General features: G+C 50.2%; 2 protein-coding genes across 2 annotated transcripts; one reads left to right on the top strand and one right to left on the bottom strand.

Moving 5' to 3' along the window:
• Positions 1–1,519: 1,519 nt before the first annotated feature.
• Positions 1,520–9,860, top strand: ndnfl (neuron-derived neurotrophic factor, like; the record flags this gene model as incomplete). Its single annotated transcript, XM_083650441.1, has 3 exons — positions 1,520–1,698; positions 5,635–5,759; positions 8,392–9,860. 3 exons carry the CDS (start codon positions 1,520–1,522, stop codon positions 9,858–9,860), a joined length of 1,773 nt encoding a protein of 590 aa, XP_083506567.1.
• Positions 9,861–11,938: 2,078 nt separating this feature from the next.
• mettl22 (methyltransferase 22, Kin17 lysine) lies at positions 11,939–13,834 on the bottom strand (the record flags this gene model as incomplete). The annotated part of the gene is made up of 2 exons (XM_083650606.1): positions 11,939–13,311; positions 13,600–13,834. The coding sequence occupies 2 exons, from the start codon at positions 13,832–13,834 to the stop codon at positions 12,386–12,388; spliced, it is 1,161 nt and encodes a 386-aa protein (XP_083506732.1). The 3' UTR covers positions 11,939–12,385.
• Between the last annotated feature and the right edge of the window lie 196 nt (positions 13,835–14,030).

Below are 14,030 nucleotides of genomic sequence, written 5' to 3'. Positions count from 1 at the left end.
AATCCTAGCAACCCTGTTGCATGGCAATACTCTCACTCTCTCTCTCTCTCTCTCTCTCTCTCTCTCTCTCTCTCTCTCTCTCTCTCTCTCTCTCTCTCTCTCATGGGTCATTCACACTCTGGGTGTCTCTCTCTCTCTCTCTCTCTCTCATGGGTCATTCACACTCTGGGTCTCTCTCTCTCTCTCTCTCTCTCTGTAAGGATGATGAGAGCAGGTGCCTCTCTGTAGTGTAGCTACTTTATAGCCATGCTGCTGCGGCGGTTTGTGAGTTTGGATCTGTGCTGCTCGGCCCGATCGAGGCCCGAAAACACTCCCAGGTAACCTCCTGTAAGCCGCCTCCCTCCCTCACTGCACAGACACGGTGAATGTCACCTGATCTGTAGGGCACAACAGCACTGACATCAAACACCTTGTTAAAGCAGGAGGGGAGGGAGGGAGGGAGGGGAGGGAGGGGCAGGCGACGCATTTGTTGAAGACTGTGTGTGACTTTGAACAAATGCGTTTTCTCTCAGGGGACGAAGCGGAGCACCGAGACCTGTAATCATCCTATCTACAAATCATCACGCACAGTAAACACTATGGACGTGCACACAGCCCCATCCCACACACACACACACACACACACACAATCGCACACCGTCTACACACACACACCTACATAAAGATGTACAGAGAGGAGGATGGAAAGAGAGTGAAGCCTTAATAGCAAGCTTGACAGAAAAGAGAGAGAGAGAAGAGAGAGGGAGGGGGAGAGAGAGAGAGAGAGAGGGAGAGAGAGACATCTGAGAGAAGTGGCAGCTTTTGTTAGGTGTGTCAGGCATCTGTGAATGGTGATTGGATCAGAGCGTCCCCGGCACCTCCAGGTGTTGTTTGTCTGTGTACCACCTCTCTGCACCTGGCGTCACGTTCTCCTGGCTGCTAACACCCGTGATGAAAGAGCCGCTCTATCTGGATGGAGAACAAAACCCATTTCAACGCCATGACTAAAAATAGAGAAGTTAGATGTTTAAAGGGCTTTGACTTGTGAGTGATATGAACACTTCACACTGTGAAAGGTGGTGGGGCCATGGCTGGTTTTTCTCCAGCGGGTTGTCAAGCCGCGCCATACGCACGCCAGAGTGATCGCATGGCAATCTCTTTTCCCCCGCATGAATAATTCTGTCTGAACAGGGCGAGATGTTTCTTCATATCAATGAATCATCAGCCGCTCCTTAGTGTCTCTGTGAATGGTACAGTAGAAGCTGAGCTAACTCTGTGTGTGTGTGTGTGTGTGTGTGTGTGTGTGTGTGTGTGTGTGTGTGGTGTGTGTGTGTGTGTGTGTGTGTGTGTGTGTGTGTGTGTGTGTGCGTGTGTGTGTGCGCGAGTGTGTGTGTGTGTTGCCGATGGGGTCTGATGGATGTTCGTGACCTTTCCACCCTGACCTTTCAGAGCACCCGGAGATATCTCCAAGCGAGCGCGGTGACAGAGGGAAGAGAAAAGGGCGACGGTCAGAGAAAGAGAGCGAGAAGGAGGGGACATCATGGCACTCGTACCTCTGCCCTGGTGCCTCGGTGTGGCCCTGGCCCTGTGCTGTGGCACTTGGTGGCCCCGAGCCCACTCTGCCCTGGCCCCAGAGAACGAGGTGCCGCTCCGCCCCACGACATGGCTCCCGGAGGGGAAGGTCACCACCGTGACCCTTCCCAAAGGACGAACTCGCAGGTGGGATAACGCTCTATGATGATGACAGGAAAGTTATTGAGCAACATGCATCGACGTGCTCATTTAACGTTCTGGAGGCATCGTTGACTGCTATTCTTTTACTGTCAAGGAAAAGATCATTTGAGATTGAAATGTATTATAACAAATCGCACAATACGATAATCCCCCCCCCCCCCCAAAAAAAATATACATCTTAAAGGAATAGTTCACCCAAAAATTGAAATGATCTGTCATCATCTACTCACCCTCGTGCCAAATGAAACACAGCTGAGATGTCTTCATAGCAGCCTTCTCCATAACAACTGAAGTCGATGGAGACCTTGAGTTCCGAACCAAAACCAGCCAAACAATCACACTGTGAATAGAAAGACCAGTATTTTCTGCAACCCAAATCAGCAGTAGTTAAGATTTGCACTATAAATGGTAAACGGGGCGTAAATGGGGCGGCTGTAGCTCAGGAGGTAGAGCGGGTCGTCACTAATCGCTTTGGATGAAAGAGGTCGGTGGTTCGATTCCCGGCCCCTCCAGTCTGCCTGTCAAAGTGTCCTTGGGCAAGATACTGAACCCCAAATTGCTCCTGATGGTGTGCCAGCACCCTGCGTGGCAGCTTGCCACCATCGGTGTATGAATGGGTGAATGTACCTACTGATTGTAAAGCGCTTTAGATAAAAGCGCTATATAAATGCAGGCCATTTACCATTTACCACTATAAATGATGGTGTAAATATAGATCTTCTGGAACTCTGCAGAACCGGTCCCCACTGACTTCAGGTGCGTTGGAGAAGGCTGATACGGAGTTGTGCCTCCCTGTGTGTTATATGGGAAAACTTCACCTGTGTTTCAACTGGCATGAGGGTGAATAGATGATGACATCATTTTTGGGCGAACTATTCCTTTAACAATAATTTAGTCTAGTATTGAGTCTTCAAAACTGAAAACAAAATTAAATCGAAGCGAATTCGTCATAATCTGTGACCAGATATGGGAATCCATATCTGTTACCACATATGGGAATTCCCCGATTGTGACATCATCCGCTCCATTGTGATGTCACCCGCTCCATTGTGAAACACACACTTGACCTGCATGCCAAATTTCAACCTCCTAGGGCGAAAACTGCGTGGTGAACTTTTTGTGGCCATGCTACCGCAGCTAAAAAACCCATGAGGTTTAGAATGCTTCACTTGTTTTGTATGCAATTTTTGCAAGTCTGCCATCACTTTTGAATCTTTCATTCAAGAAAATACTAAATGATTTCTTTTTTTAGAAGATGGATAATTTTCGCGGTAAAAGAAGGATGGAGATTAGATGAATGAAAACAAAAGTAGCCTACCCATTAGATCCACCCTTGTTTCCACCCGACAATAACAAGTCGGCGACCAGACTGAAGGCATGTAGACACAGGGAGGACATGAGCCCACTTGGCCTGAGCCGTGGAGAACCTGAGCCGTGGAGAACAGTGCCAGGGCCTGAGCCAGGGCCTGAGCTGTGGAGAACAGTGCCAGGGCCTGAGCCAGGGCCTGAGCCGTGGAGAACAGTGCCAGGGCCTGAGCCATGGAGAACAGTGCCAGGGCCTGAGCCGTGGAGAACAGTGCCAGGGCCTGAGCCATGGAGAACAGTGCCAGGGCCTGAGCCAGGGCCTGAGCCGTGGAGAACAGTGCCAGGGCCTGAGCCATGGAGAACAGTGCCAGGGCCTGAGCCATGGAGAACAGTGCCAGGGCCTGAGCCATGGAGAACAGTGCCAGGGCCTGAGCCATGGAGAACAGTGCCAGGGCCTGAGCCGTGGAGAACAGTGCCAGGGCCTGAGCCATGGAGAACAGAACAGTGCCAGGGCCTGAGCCATGGAGAACAGTGCCAGGGCCTGAGCTGTGGAGAACAGTGCCAGGGCCTGAGCCATGGAGAACCTGAGCCGTGGAGAACAGTGCCAGGGCCTGAGCCGTGGAGAACAGTGCCAGGGCCTGAGCTGTGGAGAACAGTGCCAGGGCCTGAGCCGTGGAGAACAGTGCCAGGGCCTGAGCCGTGGAGAACAGTGCCAGGGCCTGAGCCGTGGAGAACAGTGCCAGGGCCTGAGCCATGGAGAACAGTGCCAGGGCCTGTGCCAGGGCCTGAGCCATGGAGAACAGTGCCAGGGCCTGAGCTGTGGAGAACCTGAGCCGTGGAGAACAGTGTCAGGGCCTGAGCCATGGAGAACAGTGCCAGGGCCTGAGCCATGGAGAACAGTGCCAGGGCCTGAGCCATGGAGAACAGTGCCAGGGCCTGTGCCAGGGCCTGAGCCATGGAGAACAGTTCCAGGGCCTGAGCCGTGGAGAACAGTGCCAGGGCCTGAGCCATGGAGAACAGTGCCAGGGCCTGAGCCGTGGAGAACAGTGCCGTGGAGAACAGTGCCAGGGCCTGAGCCGTGGAGAACAGTGCCAGGGCCTGAGCCATGGAGAACAGTGCCAGGGCCTGAGCCATGGAGAACAGTGCCAGGGCCTGAGCCGTGGAGAACAGTGCCAGGGCCTGAGCCATGGAGAACAGTGCCAGGGCCTGAGCCATGGAGAACAGTGCCAGGGCCTGAGCCATGGAGAACAGTGCCAGGGCCTGAGCCATGGAGAACAGTGCCAGGGCCTGTGCCAGGGCCTGAGCCATGGAGAACAGTTCCAGGGCCTGAGCCGTGGAGAACAGTGCCAGGGCCTGAGCCATGGAGAACAGTTCCAGGGCCTGAGCCGTGGAGAACAGTGCCAGGGCCTGAGCCGTGGAGAACAGTGCCAGGGCCTGAGCCATGGAGAACAGTGCCAGGGCCTGAGCCATGGAGAACAGTGCCAGGGCCTGAGCCGTGGAGAACAGTGCCAGGGCCTGAGCCGTGGAGAACAGTGCCAGGGCCTGAGCCGTGGAGGACAGTGCCAGGGCCTGAGCCATGGAGAACAGTGCCAGGGCGCGCTTTGTGAAACTGGGAGCTGAAAATGGGGAAAGGCATGTCCCTGTGTGCTGCAGTCTGTCCACTGGTGCAGTCAGGCAGAACCGCACAGCAAATAATGGAGAGAGAGAAAACATCGATTCGCAAATGAATCACTCAATTAAATAAGCCGCAAACTGCCCTTGAGAATGACAGTGTCGAACATCTGTTTGGAAACAACCGCCATCTGCACAATATCATGAATAATGATGTTTATCAGGAGGCAAACAAATATGTATTAACAAATCATCATAATGATGCAATTGATGAAGTTTTATTAAGAGTAGCCTGGCTTGAAAAATGTCATGTTTCAGAAACATATGGGTTAATATGTGTTTTTGCTTTGATTTATGCTTTGTGGAAGTGGAAATCTCAAGACATGAACTCGGAGCGTTTGAAGAATAGTGAATGTTTGAATTCATAGGCAATCAAACATGAGACTAGCCCACCAAATCATGTCCTTTTATTGCAATTTCATTTGCTATCTAATATGCAAATCTAAAATCCAACATCAACAAACAGCGTAGGGCCTATGGTCCCAGAAAGACCACAATAAGGGACACCATTGTTTTGATGCTAAGCACGATTCCAGATGTCAGGCAGATATCCATCTGAAAATGTCAATGCAGCCTTATCTGACATTCAGGTCACCTCTCCTGGTCCGCTATCAACCAACTCATCAGCTAGTCGGCAAGAGGAAAGACAGAGGACTTGGCAAATGTTTTTAAACAGTTGCAATGTTGGAATCTAGTTCCAGCAAGTTCTAGCGAGGAGAATGCAACAGCAGAAGCTATCTGCAAATCTTACCCCCGAAAATGAAAGAATCTTGCACAGTCTGCATTGGGAGATATCTTGTCATCACCTTGCAGTTGAATGGGAACAGGACGTTATCTTCTTGACAAGCCCTGTGACAAATCAAACAAGTTGCGGATGCTATCTTTGGTGTTTCTCCACAGGCTCTACTTCACACTGAAGAAGATATCTTTGGTGTTTCTCCACAGGCTCTACTTCACACTGAAGAAGAAGGCTGCAGCCATGTCGGTGACTGTCAGCCCGTGTGACTTACCCATCGAATGGAGCTTGGCTGCCCGCACCCTGAAGGACAAACCCCTGAAGAGCCTGCAGTGTGAGTGGACCCTAACACCTCCTCACCCTGAGGACGATCACTACATCTGCCAATCCAATATTATAGCTATTATCAGGAGGGGGGAGACCCACCTACCTAACCTCAATTTAGTTCAGCTACCCACCTTTTTTGGCTGACTCGAATTTAGTACACATCATAGCAAAAACTATAGAAGTATTGGAAGTTATATAATGATAGTGCAGAAAGAATGACTTTCTGAAAATAGAATTGATTTTTGTCTAAAATGGTTGATTTCTTTTTTTTCTAAAGGAGCATGCGGGCAATGTTCTCTGTTTTGCCCCGGAAGAAGAGATGTCATCAGTGATGTCACTTGAGCAATTGTGCATTGTGCATCACTGATGATGTCATAGGCATTGTGACATCATCAGTGATGTCATAAGACCAATTGTGACATCATCAGTGATGCGAAGTGTGACATCATCAGTTGGTGACATATCATCAGTGATGTCATAAGAGCAAGGCTGCAGGGCGGGCGAGGGAGCAAGTGAGGCCGCTAGCGGTCGAGCTGCATATGCGAGCTGCAGGGCCAGTGTATATATATGAAATATATATATAATATATATATATATATATATATATATATATATATAGTAAAGGTGCGTCTTCAATGTCTTTCTCTGACCCTGACTGGCCACTGCAAACTGAAATGTAACGTTTGGTTTTGGGCTGTTGTGTTAGCATGACGATAGCTTAGTAGTGAAGGCCTTCGGCCCTTACCTTCAAGTAGCCCTGGCTTGTATCAACCTCTGCGTTGAAGCACACCGTCTCTCGGTGTCGGATCACGGGCCCCTTGGCTCCCTGCCAGCTCCGTCTCTGCAGGTCTCTGTTGATGTGCTGGTCCGATGCCCCAACATGCAGCGGGGACCCTCGACAAGGCACACAGACACACACAGCTACATATATCCATGGTGAAACATCTACTGCTGGCTTCAGTTCAATGTCAATATGGTCAATATTGGCACTTCATGGTTTCGGTCAGCAATGTCTCTTCCGAGTCCAACGTTTACTCCTGGTTCCGCATGCTCAAGTTAATCCGCATTAACAAACATTTCCTTGTCGGCTCCCATCCCTCGATCCTCTCGCGCACAGACCACACTGCCCTGAAATGGCCTTCGGCTTGTGCGGTAAGGGCCGCCCTCTAGCCAGATCAGCCAATGACAATCAGCCCAATGCCCCAAACCCATGACATGCGTGAATCCTTAGCCTATATCTCTCAAAATGTTGGACTCTGAAGAGACATTGCTGACCGGAAGCATGAACTGCCGATATTGACTCTTTTGACATTGAACTGATCCCAGTAGATGTATTAGATGTTTGTGTAGCTGTCTGTCTGTGGGCCATCTCCACGGTCCTTCTGCACGTTGGGGAACCAGACCAGCTGAGCGGCTCCGGCGGAGCTGGTGGGGAGCCAAGGGGCCCGCGACTGGGAGCCGGAGAAGTTCAATACAGGGGTCAAGCCAGAGGGCCGAGTGCCTTCTGTGTTGCACAGACATTGATGCTAACATCAGCCCAAACCCAACGTTACATTTCAGTTTGCGGTGCCAAAGTAGTTTGAGAATAGATCCAAAAAACACATTCAAAGCCGCATCGTATATACAGGTATATATAAACTGACTTTATTCATATATAAACTGACTCTATTCATATTAGCTATTCATATTGCAGGCTATAATAATAATAATAATGCGTTTCAAAAGGCCAGTGTCTACAAATCTTTCTTTCACATATTCTTACGTGGATAATACATTTAAATCTTCCTACTGGCATGCTTTACTCCTTTGCTTTGCTCAACAAAGTTCTTCAAAAGCGGAAAAGGCTTTTTTTCCCTTCTAAATGTCACCCGCTATCTCTGAATAGGACAGAGATTGACGGCGAATGCGATCATATCTATCTGATCGTCACATTTCATATGAGTCTTTGGATTGGCATTTTAAAGTATCATTGATGCGTGCGCGTGCGCATGTGTCTGTGTGTGTGATGTGCACACGCACACACACACACACTGATCTGACCAAAGGGACTGCCTTTTTTTGATTCGGATGTTGAAATACTAAAGAAAAGTGGATCTACCACACCTACAATGTGTCCTCCTAGATAGTGTGTAATATACATGCCTAAAAAATATATAAAATAAAACTCAGATGATGAAACGTATCCTAGAGCAGCAAAATGGGATAAAACTGACATCAGGACAATGCATGTTCCACTCTGAGCAAACCAAAATAATCAGATTTTCCCACCCAAAAGGGCACAGATTTCTGGATCATAAAATATGCCTCAGAGCGCTCCTGAACAGGGTATGTATCCTACATGGTAAAAAACAACATTATGAAGTTATAAAGTGACACAAATCATTCAGACCGTGCGCTCCGAGGGTCCCCACTGCTAGCCTGAATTATTCACTTTGATTCTGTAACATTTGGGTCTCATTTGAGGAGAGATTTCTCAGCTCGAGGAGATGAACAGTCACTTTTATAAAGACTGATGAACTAGGGAGTTTTTCCAGTTTATTTACCCATTTATTTAATTGTAATGTCACCTCTGTAAGAGCCGGTCATTTGTTCAAAAGTTCTCAGATTATGACTTTAAAACGGTTTCTTTTCTGACACAGGGAGTGCCAAAAAGAGCGTGCCAGAGGTTTGGTGGCGAGGGCCGGGCAGCGAGGAGAAACTCCACAGCTTCACAGGCAATGCTATGGACACATACAGGGGTCCTTCCAACGCCCATGGCTCCATCTACATCCTGAGGCTGCGCTCAAAGGAGCAGGACACCAGAGCCACAGTGCACCTCCACGAAGGCCCGGGGCCCTCGGGCGCCTTCCCCCTGCTCCCGGCCGACCCTCGAGTCCGCACCCTGGGCGTGGGCATGACCAGCGTCACCCTCAGCTGGGCGCCCAGTGCCTCCCTCACCAGGCTGCCGCACACCCAGAAAAGCTACGATTACTGCGTCCTCGTCAACCCGACGCACGGCTACCCCAGCCTGTGCGCTGCCCGAGAGAGCATCAGGAAGCGGAGGGAGAAGGATCAGAGACAAGAGATGAAGCAGAGGAGAGTGACGGCGTGGCCCATTCTGAAAGACTGGTGGTGGCAGCAGTGGGACACCTTCTCTGAACCCCACCAGGCGCTAACTTCCTCCCTCCGTGACGACGAGTACGCCGACCTCCAGTGTTTGTGCCGGGGGACGGAGAGCGTTTGCACCGTCTCTGACCTCCTCCCCGACACCCGGTATTACTTCGACGTCTTTGTGATCGACAGGCTGAACGGGACCGGCGCGGCGTACGCGGGGACGTTCGCTCGCACCCACGAGGAGGCCCGGCCGGCCATCGCCCAGCTCCGAGAAGGGGAGCTGAGGTGGGTGAATTTCCGCGCCGGCGGTGCCGGCGTCGGCTCGGAGCAGTTCTTCACTTTCCGTCCGCGGGGCTGGCAGCAGAGCGGGCTCCTCACCCTGCAGAGCTGCAGCGGGGAGCTCCAGAAGGTTACGGTCACCGTGTCCAGTAAAGGCATGGTTCTGACCGCCCAGGCTGTGGGGGAAGATCTAGTGCAGATTTGGCTCCAGGGAAGTCCCTCCTACCTCATCCACCTAGAGAGAGAAGGAACCACCGCAGCAGCCCAGAGCTCTTCTTCCACCGGCGACCCCGCCGCAGCACCAGGAGGTCTGACGGCCTCCGTCAAAATGCAGACCTCCTCCGCCTACCACCGCAGAGGGGTGCCTTCTCTGCCCGCCACCCTGCAGATAAAGTCCTTCAACCGGCTGCGGAGCTGCAGCAGCGCCACCCTGGCGTGGATGGGCACGGAGGAGCGGAGCCTGTACTGCGTGTACCGCCGGAAGCTGGGAAAGGGCGAGGAGGGAGAGAGTGGCGCCGCGACGGCGCCCTGCCTGGGGCCCGAGTCTCGCTCAGACACCGAGCGGGTTCTCTGCAAGTACTTCCAGGAGCTGAACCCTCGGCGGGCCGTCACCACGGCTGCGATCGGGGGCCTGGAGCCGGGCACGGCGTACGTGTTTGATGTCTATCTAATGAGACGCTGGGGGATCCCTATCAAGTATGCCAGCAAGACGGTCAAGACCAGGAAGGAATGCTGAGCTGCTGCCCCCTGCAGGAGGCTTTTGGACTGTCCCGGTTAAGGGGGGGGGGGAGAAGATGCCATGTCAGCCATGGACATAAAGACTGACCATGACGACAAAGCCATTTGACTGTTGTGGAGAGACTGTTAACATAACAAGGAAATATGCCCTCTAGAGGAGCGATGGTTATATTCAAACTCTAGGAGCACGATCCATGGATCCATGCAGTGCGATGTGGATGGAAAGCATACGAGACACCAGCAAAAATTCATACCATTTTACAATAGAACTTTTGTGCTTTTGTCGTTTGGTTTTTTCCCCCATTGTTGTTGAAAATGATATAACAATGTGCCAGTTGTCCAAGTGCTTATTTTGTGTCCGAGTACAAAGGACAGATGAGGTTTTTGATGACAGAAAACGTACAAAAAACAACAACAAAGACTGTGCCAAATATGCAACCGAAACAGATGGGGCTATAATTGGATAAGATGGGAGCGAGGGGGGTTTTACAGTGTATCTTTAGTGCTGCATATTGTACAGGCTTATAAACACAGATGGGTGCGATCTACAGATGCTTAGTTCAAAGTCAGTGTGTATCCTTGTGTTCTGCTCTCGCATGAAGCAGTGAAAATGACTTAGTGAATCGCCTCAATGTCTTTGATGTATTCTTGTGCTGCTTCAAATACACCAATAAACACTAGGGGTATTGTGTACCTTCAAGTCCGTGAATGAGTGATGCATGTATTATTGCGGAACTAGATTCAGCCCCGACCAACCAGAGGGGGCGCTAGCTCAGCGACCCTTAATCCAGCTTCCCACCCACAGACACGGCCAATTGTGCCTGTATGGACGGCGCCCAACCAAGCGGGAGGCAACATGGGGGACGAACCTGCGACCCTCGTGTCGGTAGGCAGGGAATCTAACGCTGCGCTACCCGGGCGCCCCTCCTAGCTCGGTTTATCTGATTAGATTCACCCCTCTATTAGAGAGGCAAAGTGAACGTCACTTCCGGCTTCAGCACTGTACCAGAGATTTTCTTCCAAATTTATTTTCCCATAGACATTTCGTAAAATGCTTATAAAAATAGTTTTTACTTGTTCAAACCAAACGGTTCAGATATATTTAGAAACAGGAGAGATCGCATTTCAGTCGGACCAAATGTTACTCCCGTTTCTAAATATATCTGCACCGTTTGGTTTGAACAAGTAAAACTATTTTTATAAGCCTTTTACAAAATGTCTATGGGAAAATAAATGGCGGATGAAAATCTCTGGTACAGTGCTGAAGCAGGAAGTGATGTTCCACTTTGGTTTATGAGGAGAGGTGCCTGAGCCTGTCCTCTGTAACTTGTGTGTTCCCTGTCATTGCCATACATACAAACACACGCGCACACATAAATACATCCAGGCTTCTAAACAGTGGCCCCAGCGTCCTGCTGGCTGGCCTAGTTTGCCGAAGGGACTCGGTGCAGTAAAAATAGCTTGACTGGTGCAGCAGAAGTCAAAAATAAACAAGTGTGCACTCTGCACATCAGCACTGACCTTCGGCCCTGCCGTGTGGATGACCACAGCCCCTATTACATACACTCAACAGGTGCTGCTTACATGTTACATGACTGTTGGTGTGGGCACACCGGGCATGTCTTTGTTGAAACAATAATCTCAACGGTTTCTTTCATAAACATTGAATTGCATTATGTGGGAAAGATTTTATGTTATGGGCCTGATCGTTCCTGAAGCCTGAGGTGTTTGACGTGTCAGTGTGATGAACCACAAGTTTCCCCTTTGACAGGCAGTTTGATTCAGTTTCTTATTTTTTTATTTATTATTAACAGTTTACACATTAGTTGTAATCCCAACCCAGACTATCTATTCTTCCCTCCTAAGAAATCACAGCATTTGCTTTCGCTCCAGCTTCCTACAAATTCCAATTTCAAAATTCCAGATTTTTTTTACCAGACTTTTTTATTATTATTATTATTATTATTCAATGTTCTGGTATATCGCAATATTTTGGTGAGACAGTATTGATACATGTATTACATTTGGGATACCGCCAACGATGATCACAAGTCATTTTTGCAAGTCCAAGTCAAGTCTCAAGTCTTTGAGCTAGAGTCCAAGTCAAGTCTCTTATGGATGAGCGTTCTATCATCTGGCTGCATGCCACCCGGTCTGCTTAGAACACTGCATAGCTAAAACTAAGGAATTCAAAGCATGTACTGTATTATCCTCACTCCTTTACCTATTAACATACAATATCAGTAGACACATACAGCATACAGTACAGTAGACATTTCCTTAATGTTAATGCGGCAAAGAAATTAAATAAATAAAGATTGTTCACTAGTGCCAAATCTCAAGTGCAAATTGAGCCCCAAGTCTTTTGAGGATGAGTCACAAGTCAAGTCTCAAGTCACTGTGTGTGCGACTTAAGTCCAAGACCCAAGTCCCCATCTCTGGATATCGCCCATGGCTAGTACCCGTTCGTAAGAATCCACATGGAGTGGTCTTCTTGGGCCACTGGAGAGAGCCAAGTCCAAGTCAGGGAAGCAGCTCAGAATCAGATGGCACGTCTTCAGGTGTAGCAGTCACTTTCCACAGCTCCAGGTGCTCGACGCGTTCGTACTGCAGGCGCTGCGGGAAGGTGGCGGGCAGCTGCTCCACGGTGAAGCGGCGGCGTCCGTCCGCCACGCCCTGCAGCTGGGACAGACAGTGTCGGAAATGGTCGTAGGCCTCGCAGGAGATGTCCATGTGTCGCAGGGTGAAGTTCATCCTCTTCTCTATAGAGAGGTAGGTCACGCACGGCCGGCAGAAGCTGCTGCTGAGTCGATACAGAGTTCGGAAGAGCCCGTCTGTCAGATCGTCGTCGTAGCAAACGTCCGCGGCGACGATGAAGCTCGTGCTGTCGTGCAGGTCGGCCACTTCCTCCTCCGTCCAGCTAAAGTCCACGTCGGCATCTGTGCAGAGGTCATGCCGGAGCCAGTCCAACTGTCTCACTCTCACCTCGCCGCCCGCAGGCTCCAGCAGACGCCTGTTCAATGTGACGTTTCTCTGGCACATGCTCAGAAGGTCCTCGCCCACATCCGTGCAGTAAACCGTCTTGGCGACGAGCGCCATGACAACGCTGGCCAGGCCTGTTCCCGCCCCCAGCTCCAGGACGGTCGCTCCTCTGAACGCGACTTGCTGAGAGAGGATGTAGTCGGCGAGGAGGAAAGCGCCGCGCCACACCTGTTTGCCCACATCCTCCAGGGGTGTGGCCATGGTGTGCTCAATCCTTATGGTATCTTTGAAGCGCTGATCGTCTTCATCCTCCTCCTCCTCCTCCTCCTCTTCTTGAGCAGACGTGGACTGGCTGAGGATGATGGGGCAGACCGCGTCTCGGTCGCCAGCCTCGGGGGGACTCGTCTTTGGTCGACGGGTCACCTCAAGGTCTCCGTCCTCATCTAGGACTGGATCCACACCTCCTTCTGTAAGAGCCAAAGCCATTTGAATAAGGTGTCGGTTATCCAAAGGTACCGGTATTATGGTCATATTTGGTTTGTTATCATCACTATTGGTATTTTGCTATTCATTATTGCATTTTGATAAGTAGAAAATAATTCAGCAATGTAGTTCAACATCTATGGTGAACTGTTTATCTTATGTTTTAGTTTGCTTGTTTTCTACAGTGTCTAATTGTTGCATGTACATTAGTATTTTGTGTTTGTTTTGTGTGTGTGTGTGTGTGTGTGATAATTTGCCACTAAAGGTAATACCTTCCCCTCCTTCCTTGGCCTGTGCGTCCTCCTCATCTCCCCTTTGCTCCTCCTCTTCTAAACCCTTCCCTGCATCGTGGTCTGGGCCCTCACCGTCCCACAACAAGATCTTGAATTTGGAGATGAAGACAGGCTGCCCTACGTGGTTGAGGCGGGTCATAAGGTGCCGTGCGTTGGGCAGTAGCAGGTGAACGTCCGACAGCACCGTGTCATGGTGAAAAGTAATCTGGTCCATGGCTGACCAGCACACATGACGCTAATATGCTTTTTTATCAATACAATCTACCACACAGGCACACACCGACCGCCGGTAGAAAACTATAAGCTAGCCTCCAGAAAGTGTTGCTGTCAGCTGTCAGAGTGTCACACAGTGTCACAACTAACGTCCTGCTCTGGTCCTGCCTGGATGCGTCCTGGTCGGTCAGTGGTCA

This window comes from Poromitra crassiceps (genome assembly GCF_964638095.1).
Source record: "Poromitra crassiceps genome assembly, chromosome: 14".
Classification (NCBI taxonomy): Eukaryota; Metazoa; Chordata; class Actinopteri; order Beryciformes; family Melamphaidae; genus Poromitra; species Poromitra crassiceps.
This window is presented reverse-complemented; position numbering and strand designations above follow the sequence as displayed.